This window comes from Tympanuchus pallidicinctus, unplaced genomic scaffold (assembly GCF_026119805.1).
Source record: "Tympanuchus pallidicinctus isolate F22 unplaced genomic scaffold, pur_lepc_1.0 scaffold16, whole genome shotgun sequence".
Classification (NCBI taxonomy): domain Eukaryota; kingdom Metazoa; phylum Chordata; class Aves; order Galliformes; family Phasianidae; genus Tympanuchus; species Tympanuchus pallidicinctus.
This window is the reverse complement of record NW_026294679.1, coordinates 28,779,163-28,799,901: the sequence shown is the minus strand read 5'-3', so window position 1 is coordinate 28,799,901 and position 20,739 is coordinate 28,779,163. Positions and strand designations below refer to the sequence as shown.

The following is a 20,739-nucleotide window of genomic DNA, read 5'->3' as shown; positions in this document are numbered from 1 at the left end:
AGTTTGGGAAGTGCAGGAAGGCTGCAGCTGCTGCAGCTTTTCAACATTTGGCTTCCAAACCTTTTTCTCCTGACCTATGACTTGAGCACATGGCTATAACATGTAGTCTCGGCAAATCTGTATGACCCAATAATTAATGCACAGATGTAATTAAAGCCATGAGTGAGAAGCTGGTGCATATGAATAAATGAAACTTCTCAGTTGTAGTGGTATCTCTGTGTTCAAATTCACTTTTCTAATAAATCATTCATTATGTTTTAACATTTAAGAAGAGAATTGATATTTAAATGCACAACCATTCTCTGACCCGCTCTATCTGCTCATGTATTTGAAGTGCATCTTCTCTTAAACTGATCTCTTTGCATGTCCAGGAAGGGAGCTGTTATTTGGCACTGACTTCTTTGGCATAAGACCTAACATATAAGTTTAAGTATTTTCCTTTTATCTATGTTTAAGAATTCAGTTCTTCATGTAAGTAATATCTAATGATGTTTTAACATCCTGAAGAAACAGACTGAGGAAAGTGTAATATTGGAATTCCATACTGATTGTTCATTGTCCCATCATGGTAGTGTCTCAGGTTCTGTGTTTACTTCTTAGGGTCTGTTCCTCTTGCTGCAGAGCTGTGAAAGCTCACTTTGTGTTACATGCAATTTATCTTAACCATACAATAGGATAACAGGGGAAAGTTAGTTTGGTTTTAGGGTGTGAATAAAAGTTACCTGGAGGTTTTTTTTTAATGAGGCTTAATGAATGCAAATCTAACAACAGTTAAAATTTATTGGTAACGTACCCTAAGCAGTGCCTAATTAGAAGTGTCGTTGCATTTATGTGTGGATGTCATGGGGCTCAATTATCCTCTATTATTCAATTTTATAATTTTGTGTTATGGAGTTACCAAAATGAGATGAAGTTGAAGGAGCCTGGAAATGAAACAGACTCTTTCAGTGGAAGCTAAGGCCTTTTAATAGTAGATCTTCTGGATTAGTCAATTTAGGCTTGAATATATTGACATATTCACTTTCTGGATCTTTCTTCCACTGTGCAGCCTGTAGTCTTTCTATTAAATAAATAATTAGTTTCATATACGTGACATATCTTATTTGTCTCAATTTAATGACAGATGTAAGCTTTGTAATTAATTGTACGTCTTTGAAAGTTCCCGTACTTCAGAACAATGGGATCATCAATTGTCTTATTATTAAAACATTTTAATTGTTAGCATGATACATTATCCATAGCAACCTGACTAATCTGTGCGTAAGATTGCCCTCTCTGTTTGTTCCTCCTGCAACTTCATTCTAAGAAAGCTTGAAGTGAAGTTCAGGTGGACTGATTGGTGATGCATCCCATCTGGGGAAGCATAGGAGACTACTGAAATACAATATTTATATGTATTTATTTTTGTTCAATGAAATCCTCTATAAAGCTGATTATTTTTTCAATATGAATTTAATGTACCTATTTTCTATTTTGGGCCCACGTTAGCAGGTAATTGTAAGGTTTATGTATTAAAATAAAAATTCCATGCATAGCTCACAGAAACTTGAATTACATTAACAGACTCCTTTGCAGTTGTGAGTTGAGTGCTTTGAATATATTTCTGTGAGTTTCCAGAACCCAGTCAGTAGGTGAACAATGGAGAAGTAAAGCTTCTTAAAAACATGCAGTCATTGCAGTGCTCCAGTTCTTCAGGAACTGTTTACTCTGGAAAAGAGTGAAACCCTATTGCTTTCTACAGCTCCCTGAAAGGAAGTTATTTTGAGCTGGGGATCAGCTTCTTCGCCCAGGTAACAGTGATAAGATGAGAGATAATGCCCTCAGGTTGTGCCAGGGGAGGTTTAGGTTGGGTATTAGGAACAAATTCTTTGAAAGAATTGGCAGCGTGTTGGAACTGTATGCCCAGGTAGGTGGTACAGAGTCCCTGTCCCTGGAGCTGTTCAAGAAACATGTAGATGTGGCACAGAGGAACATGATTAGTAGGCATGATGGGATGGGTTGGGGTTGGACTGGATGAGGAGGTTGTTTCTAACCTTAATGATTCTATGATTCTTCTAGTAGAGAGTATGGCTTGATCACTTCTAGATTACTCTTGATTTGCCTTTCAAGCTGGTTTTCTTTGAGCTTTCCACTGTGTTGGAAAGGCATTCACCTCTACCAAACCTGTGTGTCTTCAGGAAAACGTACTAGTTTTCAGATGATGTCTTCCCTAAAGTGATTCTCATAACTACAAAAAAGAATAGGTGCAAGATATTATTAGGAAAATTTTAAAACAAATTTAAATAATGTGATATTAAAGAAATGTTCTGCTTCTGTGCTAATGTGTGTTGGTACACAGTGTCATATAAGTCTGCTAGCTTAAAGAGATGGAGATTTTTTCTTTTTTCTTTTTTCTTTTTTCTTTTTTCTTTTTTTCTTTTTTTCTTTTTTCTTTTTTTCTTTTTTCTTTTTTCTTTTTTCTTTTTTTCTTTTTTCTTTTTTTTTTTTTTCTTTTTTTCTTTTTTTCTTTTTTTCTTTTTTCTTTTTTCTTTTTTCTTTTTCTTTTTTTTAAATCAAAGTGTACAGACAAAAATTTGAGAGATCAGGTCTCATTTAAGTTTCCAAGGAAGTGGCCTAATCTTCAAGCAGCCTCTGGGCAATAGATGCATAAATGTTGAGGTGTTTTGAAAATCTGTCCTAAGCTCTGTAGCGAGAGCTATCAGGTGTTAAATATGTTTGAACAACTGGCTCATTTCATGTATTTAGATGAGATCTCTTGAAATTGTGTAGGTTTTGATGTTTTTCTCTGATTTGGCACATGGCGGAGCTGAGGGAAAGAGGGAAATTCAGACTGCTGCTCAAATGATTTAACACAGTTCTGTTAGATGTCATAAAGTCATGAGCTGCATTTGAAATTACTCTTGGGCAACTACTAAAAGGCAAACCGGATTGCCACCCGTTTTGTAGTTCTGGATGGCCATAGGGATTTGAAAGTGGCAAAGTGGTTTTTATTCTGTTTGTTTCTGTTTTGTTTTCTCTATGTAGGAAATACTGATGCTGAGTGAGGAGTGGATCTTTTTCTGAATATCGAGCAAAAATGATTTTGCCATTCATTATGTGTTTCATGGATAAGGAAAGAAAAAAGTGTTCCTTTTAAAGTTGACTTTATATACTGAAATAGTAGCTTTAGACTGTTGCTAGGCTTGGAAAATTTGCATAATCTTTGGATGCAATTGTAAGGATTTGGTATATTGCAGAGATTTCTCAATAAATCAACTACTAAATTCTGTCAACAAATATATGCTATAAATAAGTACTGACTCACAGCTAGACCTATAAACACTACAAGTCTTTCAGCAGTTGGCACAAATAAATATATGTTGTTTGCTGCACTTGGCTCCCTCACTATGAGTACGCTTCCCCAGCTACACAAATTGCTTCCTGGTGTCTCTATGGCTTATGTAATGGCCCTGTCATTTTGCTGGTAGACCTAACACCTGTCTGGGGGAAAAACATCAGAAACAGGATGATAAGGATACATTTTCAGAGCATGGATTCCTTGGGCTGCCCTGTGGTGTAAGGAGCCTGCTTGGCTGTGTGTGGAAGTGACTGTAGCTTTTCTGAATTTACTGACTTGTGACACTTACTTTCTCTCATAGCACAGCAGCTCTGATAGAATTGTACATGCCTAGATGCTTAATTCTGAGTCTCTGCGTAAAGTTTATGTCAAAGGAAGTGAAATGCTGCCTTGTGATGTTTGCAGTAGTTTGATGTAGGCGTTTTCCTGAAGCACGATGCCAAGTGGGTTATGGAGATGGGATCACACGTCACTGTTTTGTTTTGCTTGGAATTGTCTCAGGGAATAGGAGCGTGCATTGAGCAGCACGTGCACAGTGTGCCAGGGCAACGAGGGGATGGAGAAATCTTTTACAGTTTGCTTGGGAGTAATGTTGCGATGCTCAGACTGGTGTGCCTTCCCCTGCTGCTTTCAGTATAAGGCAGGATACAAAGAAGAACAATTTAATGGGAGGGAGAATGCAAAAAAAAAAAAAAAAAAAAAGAAAATCGAAGTTTCTCTCAGCACTTTTTGTGCATATGTATCATTTGCTGCTAATTAGACGGGCAAGCAGGGCTAACGTGTTCCTTTGCTTGTCAATACTGCTCAGAATCCAAATGAGTTTCTCACTACCAGGAACTCAGAGGTTTTATCAGCTTGTCTGAAACTGCCACGTTTGGCTGCTTTTTCTAAATGGCAGTAGAGTGTTTTCCTTTTGTGCATGCCGGAACTGAGCCTGAGCCACACTGACGTTAAAATAATACTCGGCGTGTACATGCAGAACAGCCCCTAAGGAGGCAGCAGAGGCGGGCATCCCTGCTGAATGCTAATGAAGGTGGGAAAAAATACTTGTATAGCGTTATGATCTGTAATGAGAAGCAGGTGAAAGAAGCAGAGGGTGAGAAAATGGAGTTTAGTCTGTGCTGAAAGGCAAAAGAAAACAGTTATTGAAGAACTTGCAGGGGGAGTGGAAGTCAAATCTGCGCTATTCAGGAAAAAAACACAGTTGTATGCCCCCCTCAAATAACTGAGATGGTTTGCAGTTAATTCTACCTTGAACTAATGTAGAAGGACAGAAAAAAGGAGTCAAAGCTGTTCAGTTCGACCTGGTGATTTAGAATAGTATTGATGCCATTGTGACTAATGTGCAGCTCTGTAAAACCATGTTCCATTTAAAATTTCCAGAAATGCTTATTCAATTTCAAAGTTCATGTTAAGCTGCAATTCTGGGAGAAAAATATTACTAATGGAATTACATTTTTTTGAGGAGAGTGCAGGGCCACCTTATTTTGGAGACTTTGTATCTGGTACCGCTCAGTTGATTTTTTTTTTTTAGTAAAATTTAATAAAATCTACAAAATATTTAAATGGGTGATTCATGTCTTGACTCGTACTTCTAAATTGCTGTCTAAAAAAAAAAAAAAAAATTTTTTTTTTTTTTTACATGGTGCAGTCTTTACTGGCTCAGTCTTCCAAATCCACTCGAGTGCAAAGGCAAGCAAAATTCAGCTATAAAGTAGATTATTGGCTATAAAGCTGCTTTACTCTGAGATTCTTACCTTCTTTGGAGGAGCCAGAGAGCAGTATCAGATCTGTCTTTTGTAAAACAAAGCCATCAATTATCTTTCACTATGTACTCTCAGTGCACTTTTAGCAGTAACATATGCCCTGTTCTGACTTCATGCTGGCATCTATTCTGCACACAAAGTCATGTTTTCAGTGAAGATTAAACAAACAAACAAAAAAAATTTGGAAAACAACTGGTGTGTTTGTTCACCACCTGGTGGCATCACTCAGTTGTATGGAAGCTGAGCTGCTTTGCCCATAGACCAGCTTTACTTCTGTACCTGTTATGAAGGGACTTTCATGTTTTATTCTAGATTATTAAAGACTGAAGAGAGCTATTAACATGCTGCCATAAGCTAAATGAAAGCCACAACTTTAGTTCTGGTAACTATTTCTTCTTTATGGCATGTTGTTCACCACTTCGAATCTTATTTTTAACTGCGTAAAAGCCAACAGGAGGCTGGTCTAGATAACTCCTCTTCCTGCCTTCCCCTTGTTAACTTCTCGTGGATGGCAGCTAGTGTTTTATCAGGCTAATAGTGACACCAAAAAATAGTGTTGTGCTTTGAAATTGGTTTGGTTTGCTTTTCCAGGGAAATTACTTTAAGCCTCCAATTGCTGCAGTCAGTGTGCATTCTAGGGAAAGGAATTACGCAATTTTGTGAGTAAATACTTCCAATAAAACAAAAGCATTTTTCAGCTGTCATGCCGAAAGTGGGTGATCTTTCCATGTATGTACAAGCCAGCAATAACTGTTTACTGAAAACGCTGAAACATGGAGATAAAAGAGGAAACAAGTCATGACTGATATTTAGAGGTAAAGGACAGTCCTGGTAATGTCAGGGAGCTCCGGTGGCTTATATATGCTGACGGCATTGCCTGGTTAATGCAGAGTGGCTGCTTGCTATTGCTTGAGCCACATCCTAAGGATCTTTTCCAAAGAAAGCACATTTGATCTATCAAAATAGGATGGGACAAGGGGGAATGGTTTTAAACTGAGACAGGAGAGGTTTAAGTTAGATATGAGGAGGAAGTTTTTCACACAGAAGGTGGTGAAGCACTGGAACAGGTTGCCCAAGGAGGTTGTGGATGCCCCATCCCTGGAGGCATTCAAGGCCAGGCTGGATGTGGCTCTGGGCAGCCTGGTCTGCTGGTTGGCGACCCTGCACATAGCAGGGGATTGAAACCAGATGATCAACCCAGGCCATTCTGTGATTCTATGAATGGGCCCGCAACATATCAGTAAAGCATATAGTTGTAGGCAAGATTTTTTAAAATATTGCTTCCCCTATTGCCAAAGCAGCACGAGTAAGGTTGTACTGCCAACGTTCCTTTTGGTTCTGTGAGGAACAGCAAGCAGTTCTTGCTTTGGGGGAGTGGGGTGGCTGGGTTGGAAGGTGGAGAAGCAATATGTATATAAACTCTTTTTTCTTCCCCTCATGCTTTCTTTTGTTTACTCTGCTGAATGCTTGAATTTCAATAAAACAGAGCAGCTATCAAATAACACTATTTCTGAATTTTTTTTGTAAACATGTCTAAATCTTTTGCTTTCCTTTACTGCTTAGATGTGGTTTTTATATATTGCTTTATTGGAGATACTTTGACATGCTGACTACATGTGCACTTAGCATGCACAGAAATGTATACGTGTACTGTTTTTCTTGATCCTTTCCTTATAGCTGCTGGCCTTCTGAAATAATCAGCATTATCTTAGAGAATGTAAGCAGTGATGCATGTCTGGGTTTTTTGATCACTTAGTGATGTGAGTTGGCCTGCTGAGAATTTTTCCTAAAGTTGAAACCTAAGTTTCAGCTATAGGGCTGGATATACCCATGCAATTTATAATAGATTGTTCTAAGAGGAATATATATATATATATATATATATAAAATTCTTCAACTGACTTACCATTCTTGTTGCTAAGATTCAGTTGCTATGAAAAACACCTAAATTTCTCATCTTGGAGAAAAAAAAATCAGAAACAGGTTAAGTGGTAATTTTTTTTTTCTTCAGTGTGTTATCTAATGGAATTGTTTTAGTTGGTAGTTATTAGGAGAATAAGTAGCAAAAAAAATGGAGGTCTCACAATGAAAATTTCAGTGCTGGTAGATACTATTTCCTCTGTAGTTTCATTGAAGGCATTGAAGGCAAAGATATGAGCTTACAGGACTTTGTCTGTGATCTTTTCCCATCTGCACTGGGGTTAGTGGCTGCCTGTTCCTCTCTGTTGGCGTCTCGTCCACACACAGATGCTAATGATGATACTATAGTTTCAGTTTCACAAAATACATCTTTTTGCTTCAGTAAGCCCATCCAAGTCCATGATTTTGGACTATGGTGCCCGGTTTTATTGCTGTTGTCAATCCCTTGTGAAGGACATTACATCACATATATTTGCACTTGAGAAAGTTTCAGTGTCTTGTCTGGGGAAGCTTTGGCAGTGTGGCATGTCAGGTTTTGGAGCTGTTCCTGAAATTGTGAGCTCGCAGGAGAAAATGTGCTTGGCTGCTTGGAGATGGAGAGAACCATGTACTGAATTCCTGTAAACTCTTCTCAATCAGCTTTAAGAAAAGAATGCTGAAAGGATGTTTGCTTGATGCTGGGCTCTGACAGCATGGATTTGGAAGGGGCAAAAATAAGAGTTTGCTTTACTTCTGTGTTGAGTATATAGTTCATTTATTTTTAGTATCTGTGTCAAGTTTTTTGTGAAGTCTAGCAAGCTTATCTATCTGACCAACATGATTTACATCAGGAACATGATTTACATCAGGATCTTTGATGAGGCTACATTAGACTTTTCTGTAGCTTCCAGTATAGTCATGTCGGGAGTGCCTGGGAACTTGTCTCAAATATAGAAGAACGGCTGCTTAAATGAATGAGAGGAAAGGTTTATTTTTCTTAAAATGCTGTATCCAAAGCCCCACGGTCTTATTTGGGCTAATTAGGAGTTTTGGTTGATTTGGTTAAACCATGAGTAATTTTAAATTTGCTTTCTTGTTTTAAGGTGCATTTTGTTTGAATTGAAGATCTGTAGAAGGTGGTGGAGTGAGAAATGTTCAACTTCACTGCATGTGAAGAGATACAGTAATAAAAGTGCTACATAAAATATTTTTACTTCTGACATTTGTTACATTGTTCTCTCTTTTAACAGTTATTCTGTTGTGACAACTATAGCTTCATGTGGGTTTTTAGAATAAAATCTTAGTTATTTGAAAAGGGGAAGGTAAACTGTAAATGTAGAACGTACAGAGAAGCAAAAGCCCGTAAAAAATGAGAGAAAGAAATAGATTCTTACTGCTGAGTATCCAAAGAAAGAGGAATTGCATAAAATGACATGCGTTAAGTGCTAATAATGTAAATTTATTATAAATTGCCTTTCTCAATTAATTAAAGAAGCTGAAGAGTAACCAGACACCATCAAACATGAATTAAGGAAGAACACATTCCTTTGGAAACCCAATTTAGTGAGTCATCAGGTTGAGTGCTTACATAGCTGATTTTGATATTGTCCTCAATTCATCAGTGGTATGAGTTAATCTTTTTTTTGTAGATCAACACATTCAATAGAAGCATCTTTAGTGGTATTAATAAGGTTATTCTATGATTTTGTGTGCCTGATTGAGTGAATTTGCAGAAAGGCATTTAAATCTTAAATACCTGTTAAGGCTTGAAGAGAATTAAAATGTAGATCGTTAATAGTCTTGCCTCTTTCCTGCGGGACTGCGTTTGCTGTAGATTTTTGCTCTGGACTGTAGAAGTTCCTCATGTACTACTTCAGAATCAGTTGGGGTTTTTTTGTTCATATATGCATGAAAATGCTTCCCTGTTTAGTGTTGTTATTTATTAATTTTTTTTCTGTGAAGAAACTGTCATCATCTGTCTTGTTTTAAACACCTGCTGGGAGGGCTGCAGTCTTTTTCCTCCTACTGTCATCCTTTTTATCTCATCTCAGTGCTCCCAGAAAGACCTTTTCCATTTAAGTTAAAAATACCTCCATGAATGAGTTTCCTGCACACTTAACGTCTTGATTAAAGATACAGCTTATCGCCTTCCTGATCTGATGTATTTTTATCTCACGATTCTTCACTATACCAGTGTTTTACTCAAAACTTTAAGTGCATCTGTTTGTTTATACATTGACTAATGAATCAAATTGGTGATTAAATTTTCCATGCACAAGTAATACAACAGCTAATTATGTGTGACACGTGATATTTTGCTAGCTGGGCTACTTGGTTAGATTTACAGCAGAATAAATTACATAAATTGATAATAATCCCATGAAATACTAGGATTTAGTATCCCAAAATATACTTTTCCCAGAATTTCATATGTTCCCTTGAATTTGATGCTTTTAATAGTAAAATTATTTTTATTCCTTCTGGTTTTCAAAGATAAACTACAAGAAAAATGTCTTTTCACATCCAGGGTGACAGAGACGATAGTACTAAGGGAAATGTAAAGTCCTTCATCTCAGCAGGATGGTAGCTTTGAAACTTAATTAAAAACACTTAAGTGCCAACTTTGTTAATCATTTGATGGCAGAGTACTCCACCAAAAATACCAGGTGTTTGCAGCATGACTGGATTTCCATTCCTTTGCTGTGTCCTATGTCTGATTGATGTTCTCATCCTTTGTTTGAGAATCTTTCTAAGCCAAAAAAAAAAAAAAAAAAAAAAGCAGTTTTCAAACAGTGAAATTGTTTAAAACACAAGTAGTTGTTTGGTTAGAATTATACTCCATTTGCTGTGCAGTAATGAGCTCTTAAGGGCTAGTCAAACTGGAAAAGATGAGAATAATTTAAGGAAAAAAAATAAGGGAGTATTTATCTAATGGTGTCCACAGTGGTCAGGACCTGCTCTAGTGACACACAGAAGTGAAAGATGTCAGGGCGTAGAAGCTGGAAGAGGCAGTGTGAATGTCAGCAGGAGGATGTCTTAGTAGAACAGAAATCAGTGGCAGCTGGACTGTTGATAACTGTGGAAACAAAGGAAAAGGGGACTGAAAGATAACCATACTGTCATGTCACCAGGAGCAGGATAGCAGTTTCACTTGAAGCATTTTGATTCCATGCAGAGTGAAAGAGGGATTCAATTACAGGGGGATTTGAGCTAAAGCCCTTAATGCAAATACCCTTATAAAGCTGATGCCAAACTTTACAGTTTGTTCATATGTCTTCAGAGATAGGATGGTGATAGAGGAATCAGTGGTAGAACAGTAAAATCTTAAATGTAGTTGTAGCAAATCAGAATTATGGCATTATCTCATATGCCATGAAGAATTCCACATGTTGAAAAAGGCAGTGGGGATAAGATGCAGTGTGAAAAATCATAGCTGCTCTTCCAGTCTCACTTGTGATCTTAATGGAATATATTTAGAGTTAGAGATGCACTCAACAAATGAGGAAAAAATTACTATATATCACTATGATATTAGAGTCAAATTAGAGAAATGGGTGTAAAACAATATCAACCCCAAAAATATCAACCCGTTACTTCTGCCAATATCATGACAAAGATAACATCTGACAAAATCTGGAAAAAGGATGCTGACTACAAAGAAGGCAGATGTTAATAAACAACAATCTAGTAGATGAAGAATTCATCCGTTCCTCAGTAATAGAAATAGCAATTTGAGACAAAAAATGTCAAGCAGGTGTGAAAAAAGGAGTTTCTGAAAGTGGGCTTCAAAAGAACAGGTTAGGAGAGATACTTCACTGAGATGATTAAAAATTGTATTAATTAATAATTTAGGAAACAAATCAAGTATAAGCTTGAGAGATTATATACTGTTAGAACATTGACCAATAGTGCCATTAAATAGTTTAATCAACTCAAATGGTTTAAATGCAGATTTATTCTTTTAAGCGTAGTGATCATGTTTTCACCAGGTTACCATGTAAATTTCTTACAGCATGGTTTGTGGGATGGTGGTATCCTCTTAAATTGCATCCTGACAGTGATGAAGGCATTCAATACAGGAAACTAATAACTATTGCTATTCATATAGCACTGCAATCTGGAGACAAGTTTGCCAAAACGCTTTCTCTTTTATCTGTCGAACTCAAATTAAAAGTCATTATTTCTTTATTTCTTGAAACTTCAGAATATTAACTTCAGGGTAGATAAATATGAAAGTATCTTTGCTAGATGAAAGTGTGGTACATCTCTAGTAATAAAAAAAATGACCAAAAAGTCAGTGCGTTTGGATTCCTCTCTCCCTTATGCTAACAAACTTGTGTGAACCACAGTGCTTCAAACTTCTGTTCAGCTTTAAGGAAATAAAGATGGGATTTGTGCAATTTATGTACAAGAAGTTGAAGTCCCATTGAGGTACTTGTGAAATGATAGCCGAGGTACGTAACTGTAGATCTACTCAGTCACATGCTGAGTGATGCTGAATGGTTGCTCAGAATCTGTAGTGTCATCCAAAACCCGGGAAGAAAACCCTCTATCTACAGTGTGCTGTTAGAAAGCAGCATTGTTTTATTCCTTGCAATGCATACCAGTGACTTGACAAGGAAGTGCACTGTCTGAGAGTTCACACTGTACGTTTTATTAAGACATGTATATGGAGTGCATTGGCATACATATCCATTCCTTTCCAAGGACTCATAAATATATGCTAATGTCTCTTTGAGCTTGCTCAGTGCTGTCTGGGGTGGTCAAGTGCCCACCTACTTCAACATTTTTCACTATCAGTTTTATCACTAAGGTCTTTGGAAAACTTCCGCTGCTCATTAGGCCATAGTGTGCAACTTTTTAAAACAGTGTATGTGGAATCTAAAGAAAATGTCCTTGTGCCTTTTGAGGCAAAAGATCTATGGTGACACTGGTGCTTCTTGTGAGGCAAAATCATTGAGGCAAAAGATAAAAGTGTTTCATTATGTCTGCAGTGCAAAATTATTGAGGAAAACACACTAAAGTTGAAATGGAAAGTTTTAGAGCTATCGCTTAACGATTTCTCTTGCTAATGTAGTAAATTGATTCGCAATCTAATGTAGGAATCCCTATTGCTAAACAAACCTATATCAATAGCTAGTATGAGGTAAAACAAAATTACACGTCTTTTCTCTTGCCACAGAATGACATGAGAAATCAGCAGTTTTCTTCTGAGATCTTGTAACCCTTGAACATCCTATTGCTAAGCAATTGCAAGATGTCTTGAGAGTTAATGAGTTAATGAATTAGAGTCTATTATACTTCTGTAGTTGTTGCCCACTGTGCTACTCATGTAGAAAGTAGTTTTCTTCTAAATGTGCTAAGGGCCTATTCTTAGCTTCAGTGAAGACTGTGGAGGTTAAACTTCTTGGAATCCATCGTATTTTTATATAATGCAAGTCTTCTATTGAAGTGATGACATGTTCGGTTTCACATTCTGTAATTTGACTAAAGAAAATGATTCAGAAAATATGAAACCTTTTTTCCTTAGTCATTCCAATTTTTATTGCTGGCAGTACTATCTGAAAACAGAAAGGCAAGAGGAAAAAACACTTACTGTGTAGCATATGCTTTCAGGCTGAAAACAATCAATTGACAAAATATCACAATGTAAAAGCTGATTGGCTAATTTTTCATTTTAACCCACTGGCACAAACTGCAGAACACTGTGACAGTTCCTCAACCAAAGCAGTCTTTGCTGAGATAGTTCAGCTCTGATCTGTGCCGAGAGAAATGGGGGACCATTTGCTGTGGTCTGTTGTACCACAGGTCTTTTTGCTGCTGGTAAGTGAGCAGCTTTTGATTACTGCCGCCTTCGGAATGAAGATTTCTCTTGTAATGCAACTGATGATGGGTTCTATATTCCATGAATAAGTGACTCTCTGAATGCAGTCTCTTGCAAGAAAGGGCTTTATTTCTTCTCTTCTTCTGTGTTGTTTGTGCAAGTAAACTGTTCCTTCCGTAGATCTGTGGGGCTTTGCTTTTCTCACCCTTAGTGCAGCAAAGCTCAGTGGCTGGTGCTCTCCACAGGGGTCTGTAGCTCAGCTCTGCTCTTCTCTCCCTGTTCTCACTTCTCTGTTTCTTGTTCCCTCCCCTGCTGTGACTAAATAAATTACCTGTATGACATGTTCAGTTTTCTCTGGCAAGGAGCCTGGGAAATCAAATCTGTTCCCAAACCTGGATCTCCCATTTGGCAAATGTAATGCCTCCCTGTTGCTAAACCAGGTCAGCTCTCAGGAAAAACAAAGTACAAATTCATATAACTATAATTAACAAAGAGTAAATTTAGATAATGCAGCTGACGTGTTTATTGTAAAGATCATCAAGAAAATAATTTTGAAAGCATTTCGTTTTTCTCTGTTGCATTAGAATACATGTTGAACACTCTGTTTATAGAGAAGATAAAATGTTTTTCTCAATTATCTCATATCAATGTGAAATAAATTTGTTTTCTGTCTGTTCTAAGAAGGTATTTGGTGAAATGATGCATTGGTTGAATTAGGCACAGTTTTATGTATTCAAATACCATGACTTCATAAAAATCTATATTAATTGATAATTTACAGCTAATTGTTATTAATTATTCATAAACTCTCCCTCTCCCTTGGCTTTTTGACCTCTGAACATGGAGATATAAATGAAAACGTTAGAAAAGGGAGGACAAAAGAATCCTTCCAGTACCCTGTGTACATTTTCCTATTTGTGCTCAGTCTGCTCCCCCCAAGAGCTGAATCCTGAGCAAACCCCCAGCCCTCTTCAAGGGAGGAATGTGGTGAGAAGCACTGGGCGCCTACGTGAAGGCTTGTGGCTGCTGAGAGCTCCTGGGATATGCTGTACCACAGCACTGACAGAGTAGCTGCTGAGCTGTAGCTGAGGGCTGTAGTGAAAACCTTTTCCAGCCCCAGCTGAAGTCAGGCTCACCCTGAGGAAAAGCAAGCCGGGTGTGAGTAGGCCCAGGCTGCGGGGCACTGCTGCTGGCATTGCCCATCCTGCCAGGCTGTGCTTTGAGCTTGGTTTTGCTTCATTCTTGGAAGTGAACGGGCTCAAATATCTATATCTGTTTTTCAATGGCACATGCTTTCCCTGATTTTTCTAAAGGGAACTACAGTGTTACTAATGATTGTTTAGTCATTCCTGAATTGCCTTCCTTCTAATGAGCACTTCTGTTGTTGCTCTGAGAGGCACTCAGTGAATGTTTCTTCGTCAATTTAAAAATCTTTTGAAACTCTGTTGTTTAAAACAAATCCTTGAAACAAAAATTACTCTTTGTTATCCAAAGGCCACTCACAGCGTGTGCAGCATAGAGGGGAAAGCAGTGAAGTGAGTTGTGAGGATCCGGAGTTTGGTTCCTGCCTCTGCCCTGCAGTAAGGGCCGCATCTCCATTTATATTGGCTTTGGTATGAAGAAATGGCAGCAGTAATGTTATCTGTCCCCAACTTAATCTTATCTGTACAGACTGAAGTCGCCTACTGTAAAGATACAGGATGATTTCTGAAAGGCTTCAGCTGATACTGTAACAGAAATCTCTTCCACTCTGTCTTAATGGCAAGGGCAAAGCCTGTCACGTCCCCTTCCTGGTGTGCAAGTCAGTCAAAGGAATTTCAGAGCCGCTCTAACCCACCTTTATGTTTTGTCTTCTGCAGCCTGCGACCTGATGACCCTGGGGATCTTAGCCTTGGTGACATCCACAGGTTGTGCCTCGGCCAACGCCCTGCAGTCCCTGACAGATGCCATGCACATCCCACATCTCTTTGTGCAGCGCAACACGGGAGGCTCCCCACGCACCGCCTGCCACCTGAACCCCAGCCTGGAGGAGGAGGAGTACACACTGGCTGCCCGTCCGCCCGTCCGCCTCAATGATGTTATGCTGAAATTGGTCACTGAGCTGCGGTGGCAGAAATTCATCGTCTTTTATGACAGCGATTACGGTGAGTGAAACAGAATTTCAGACGCTGCTAAATCTAACTAGGAAAAGGAAATATAAGTATTGGGGGGATAGAACTTGCTGGGCCCCTCGCTGGTGAAGGGAAAGTGTTTTAAGTGACACAGGTCTTTGGTTTGAAGGAAAGATTGCAGTGAAAACTAATTCTCAGACAAGCAGCGAAGTTGCTTAGCAACAGCTACAAAGAAAGCCAAAGTTTGAATTATCTCACACTTCTGAAGTAAAATATTAATAAAGCATTGTCATTGATTGGCAAGGGTCATATAGCTGTGTAGGGAAGTTCAACATGGCCTCTACCCATTCCCTGAAAACACTTTTTGTCAAAGCAGAGTACTATTCACTTTAAGAATTAATTTTCAAAATAACTATTGCCATATTTTTTTCACACATGCTTCCTCTTTTCTATGTTTGGAGTAATTTTCACAGCGTTATGTTTCCTGGAATTAACCCAAAAGTTAGAGTTAGCATTTTCACTATGTCTGATGCACCTTCTTCAGCAAAAATTTTACTTTGTGCTGAAACATAGCAAAAAGAAGTCTCTGCACAAGGAAATTTAATACCCTTTGATGGGTGTAAAGAAGCAATAAGAAAAAATATAAAACTCAGTTTGTGCCAAGCTTTGAGTGAAGTATGTGCCTGGTTTTTTATTTTTATTTTACCCTGCTCAACTGGTAGGAACATTGTTCCATATGATTAACTTAGAGTATTTTCAGTACTCTCATCTTAGGACATGGCATCTGTAATGGGGACGATAAATTTTCTATTCAGCGTTTTAAAACCCTGCAAATACTTTGTGTTTACAGTGTGATGTGTGTGATTTTTGGTGTGGTGACTTAGTATGAAAAGAATATAAAAAAAAGGAAATTGAGGTTAGATTGCTGTTGGAAAGATAATCTTATGTGCATCTCTGTATAGTTTAGATTTTTTACAGTCTTCAGCAATTGCAGTATAGCTCTTATTTGCATTATTGCTATGTAATGGAGCTTTTTCATGGATGAATCAATGAGATATTTATTAATTTGGGCCACTCATGGTTTAAAAACAACAAGAAAAGAAAGCTGCACAAGAGGTTGACTTTTGTCATTAACTGCTTATTCAAGTTTTGTTGATCTACTGTCCTATGCAATCTTTGACCAGTGAACACTGGAAACAAAACCAGCACTGTAAGTACATCCCAGTAGTGATGACCATGTTGCTATATAGCAGAGGATTAAGCTTGAAATTAAAATTATTCTAATGGTAATTTTCAATAAAAAAGGGCTTTTAGAAGGATGCCTTAAGCATCATTTTCATAGTTGCTGTTCTTTTGTCCCTTCTAATCTGTAGCTTTTGCTTTGCAAGCCTGAAAGAAACTAGGCTGCTATACTCAGAAACCTTCAAAGGGGAAGGCAGTTACATCCCCAGAGAATCCTAGACTTGGTGAAACCACAGATATCCTGTGTAGAAACTGCTGTCACCTATTTTCCATGGTAGCAAACCTGGTTACTGAACTATACTACCTTTTTTTCCAATAATACATCTGTTTCTTTGCTCTTGGCAAGGGGTTAACATCTCAGTTCCAAATCCTGAAGTCTTTAATTCTCGTAATCTGTAAATTCAGATATCAAATTCACAATTCACATTTTCCACTTACCACAGATAGACTTGTAACCTATAAAACAAACAACAAAAGGGAATGAAAGACTACCACAGGTAGTATGTTCATATCAGTGGAGAGCATTGTGTATACTGTAGCTGTCTATGTATTATTTCCTTTGCTATTCATCATGGATGGGATATCCACTTTATATTAATTTCATCAGAAGGACTTTTTCATAAGATGGAGTTTCAATAAAGAAACATTTGGCAATTGAGTCTTGCCAGCTCTGGGCAGGCGCTGGTGAGTACTGGATGAATAACTGGATGAATTTCCAGGAAATTGCATGCTGAGCTCAAGAACAGCACCTGGCTCTCAGGGCATGCCCAGTGCCCTCATTAGTTTGCTTCAGCAGAGCTGTGCTTAAGCATCTTCAGTGGCACTTCCCTGCTCAACATACAGGAATCGAATGCTGGCCCTGAGGAGGGAGGTCACTTGAACAACATGTTTAGTGATTATGGAGGGTTTCCAGCATTGGGCTTTTGTTGTTTAACAAATAGACCTTCTCTACCTGCTCTGTGGGAGTCACACTAGTCCTTAGAGTAATGTTTTTAATTTGTCCATCTGCTGATCTCTAAAAACCAGCCAGTCGCTTGGTGTCCTCCTTGTGGAAAGTGTCAGGGTTTCTGAAGATGAAATAACACTGCACAATTTAAGGAAATCTTATTTTATAGTAATGCCATGTTATGCGAGAGCTGAAAAATATTTACCTCATGAATTACTCATCCCTTAACAGACATGCATTTTGTACTATAATTTTTGCACTGGTAAATAAAAGGAAAATAACAGTCTTAGTGATCAGAATACAGAGTAGTCACTGTATCACTGAAAATATATATTAATATGTTTTTACTTATGATAAAAATTCCTTATTTGACATTTTTGTCACTGGAACAGCAGATAGAAATCTGTATGCATAACATCAGTGAAAGAATGTACTTCTTTCCCATGCCTATAATTCTGGTTTTGAATCTATAACAAAAGATGGGAAGATTTCACAGGGAAGATGCAGAAATTTTAAAGAAAAGGATGGTTAAGTGAAGTAGATAGAAGCAGGGTTCAAACTGTGTAATTTCCCCTTACGTGAAACAAGCTTTAGATTTTGTCACTTTTTTGGTGAAGAAATGGATAAAAACTAGCTGCTGCTTCTCAAAGACACACTGATCTGGTGAGTGGGAGAAAGGCAGTTTATACATAGCACATGGTTCACCTATATCTGTATAATGAAAAATAAGGGTTCACAGAATAGCAGAGAGATTTCACATAGGTAGTGGATCTTCATGATTCAGTCTGTGTTTTATCACTTCTCTCATTAACAGCTTGTATGTCATTTCAGAAGAGGCACAGAAATCTACTTCCTGTTGATCACAGTGGGAGCTTTCTGCTGATGAAACTGCTGCTTGATATGAAAATGATGATGAGGGCCTATAGCAACTCTCATAAGCCATAGATAAGACAAATCTCCTTTCTTGTTGATATGCTGTACAGCTGTTGGAAGTGGAATGAAAGACTGAATCTCTGCCACAGCTATTCTTTGCTGTGCTGCCTTAAGAAAACTCTGAAATGTGAAATGGGAAGAAAAACCATCCCACTGTGACTGAACCTGTGTTTGGAAGGTTTTTAGGCAACAAAATTAAATGGCACATGCTGAAGGGGAAGTAGTTCCAGTAAGAACTCAAATGACGTGGTCTTATTAAATGCATTGTTATTCTAAAGGTTTTTATGAAAATGCCACGCTAAATCATGGTATCAGATCTCAATTTTCTGGGGAAAAGTGAATTGTCAATGACTGTCATACAGTGCACTGTGGAACTGTATCTATCTACCTGTTAAAGACCTTGCAATAGCAGTCAGCTGTGTTGTATTGACCTCAAAAGTTTCAGCTGTGCTTATGGCTTGAATTGCTTTTTTGTCTACAGAAGTATCTTTTGTACTTCTGCATATATATCACATCAGTGTGTAAAGGCCTGCTGAGAAGTTTAATGTGTTATTTTACTGACCTCCTGGAAGTAGAAACATCAGTAATCACGTTTTCTGACACAAAAACTGGTAGTGTGGTAACTTTCATAAAGAATCTTATCAGGCTCTACAATGAGTATAGGTTAAAAGCAGTGGGTGCTTCCAACGGTAAGACGAGATTGGGTAATAATGAGTTGAAAGTGTGCATCTAGGGTAAATGAAGAGCTGTAGATTCAGAGGGAGGATTTGAGAAGGATCATGAGAGGTAGATGCAAAAATGAAAGCAGTGAGGAATAGGAAGTCGTACTTTTGAAGAGAACGTGAGTAATAGCTTTGTTTTCGCTGGAGTAATCGTAGTGTTGGAAACACTTTGTTACGAGGCCTCTCTGCTTTCCTTCATAAACTTATTACACAACGTACAACAACACAGTTAATTTTTTATGTCTCCACTTTGTTAATGAAATGATATTAGACTTGTGAAAGGTAGGTGTTCACGTTTTGGTCTCAAGAAGTGACAGTGTTGCCTGGTTAAGAGTAGAATTGTGTAGAAGTTACAAAAGAGAAACAATTGAAGAACTTTAGACTGTCAATGAAGCTCTGTTTCTACAGGGAAAGAAAAGAAGCCAAAAACCAACCAACCAAAAAAAAAAAAAAAATCTTAAACCTAGATTTTATTGATTTATCTTATTTTTAATGTCTAAACTTTTTTTTTTTTTTTTTTTTTTTTTTTTTAGGACTGAAGGTATTTTTCTCATTATGCTCATGAATGCCACATTAGCATGAAAGCTTCCTGATTAATTGTGCTACATAGAAAGAGCTTGGTTTTCAGTGTAGTGACTCCCAGAATTTTTTCTTTCCTACAGCAGTTACATGGTAGTTTTATTTCTGAGTCATATCTGTCAAGGGCATTTGATTGGAAGTTACAGGAATTATGCTATCAATAGCTTTACAGCTAGCTATTGATCCCAAGATGGTCTGCTGTAAACGTGCTTTTCTGCAGGCCACTACTCTTGCAGAACTTAATCTACAATGGACAACAGTAATGAAAATTGAGAAATGTGAATTTTACACAATCCCTATCTGTAATGCTGAAAATTGGTTGTGATGTGAGACACTGGCTTCTTTAATGCAAATACAGGGAAAATGGCACTAAACCTTCCATTTACCTAAATACAGCTGCACCTGTAATGTGCCAGTTCAGCACATCTGATGCTACTGGAAAGTAGTACTGTTTTTTTTCTGCATGAGCTGTATGGTTGAGTTCGCATATGTTGTTAAAAACACCATTTTTTTTTGGCTGGTTGGAGCAGGCCAGCTGGAACTGTTGCAGAGAAGGCTGAATTGGCATTGCTACACTTGAATAGTAAAAAAGAACAGAATTTAAGTAGCCAGCCACGGAGGAACATAACTTCATTATGATGAGTAATGATGTGGGATGGGAGTCCTTAGACACCTCTGTCATTGGTGATGCTGCATAAAGTGAAGAATGGAGGAACAGACTGGACCAAAGCTCCTTTTCATACAAGGAATAAGGTTCTCTAAGCATTTATTACAAACAAGCTCTGCACCACCTAATTGTTCACTTCTAGCAGGGCTGCAGCATGTCTAGGTTCCAGGCAAACATAAGATCTTCAACTTCTACCTGGATAAAATGAAGGCTTTCCTTGAAAAAGAGCATGTCTTAGGATATAATGTATAATTGCCATAACTGCTGCAGAGAATGCTAGGAAAGAAAGTATTCAGCCAAGGTCTCCAATTCCAGTGGGAAGTTTGTGATGCCATGGAGTACAGAGGAAAAAAAAAAAAAACAACAAAACTTGACCTTTTGGCTTTTACATTGAATTTGATCTGGAAGCTATTGAAGAAATGACATTGTGTGTTCCCATATTAATCCTTGAATCAGTTTTCTAACTGTAACAGCACTTAAAGTAATTGGCCTTCTTAAATTAAGCATGGATTTTTGTCATTTCTGATGGTATTTTTTATTTAATAATGCATCACAGTATATAACAGTGAATGTAATTAAAGCAAGTCAATTTCACTTCAAATTATTACTTATAAATTAATTTTAGTACTTTGATTTTTAAAGCATGTGAGTAGTGTGCTAACAGGGGCAAATAGCAGAAGCAAGGCCCTTCCTCTTTCCTCCCCGGTAATTCC

The 20,739-nt window shown here is 37.8% G+C and overlaps 1 protein-coding gene across 3 annotated transcripts in view; it reads left to right on the top strand.

The window, feature by feature from the left end:
* GRID1 (glutamate ionotropic receptor delta type subunit 1) overlaps window positions 1-20,739 on the top strand; it is a 511,185-nt gene that overhangs the window by 197,429 nt on the left and 293,017 nt on the right. For all 3 annotated transcript variants that reach the window (XM_052677974.1, XM_052677976.1, XM_052677975.1), the window contains exon 3: window positions 14,686-14,970. In XM_052677974.1, coding sequence (XP_052533934.1) covers window positions 14,686-14,970 — 285 coding nt within the window. The remainder of the gene's footprint in view (window positions 1-14,685; window positions 14,971-20,739) is intronic.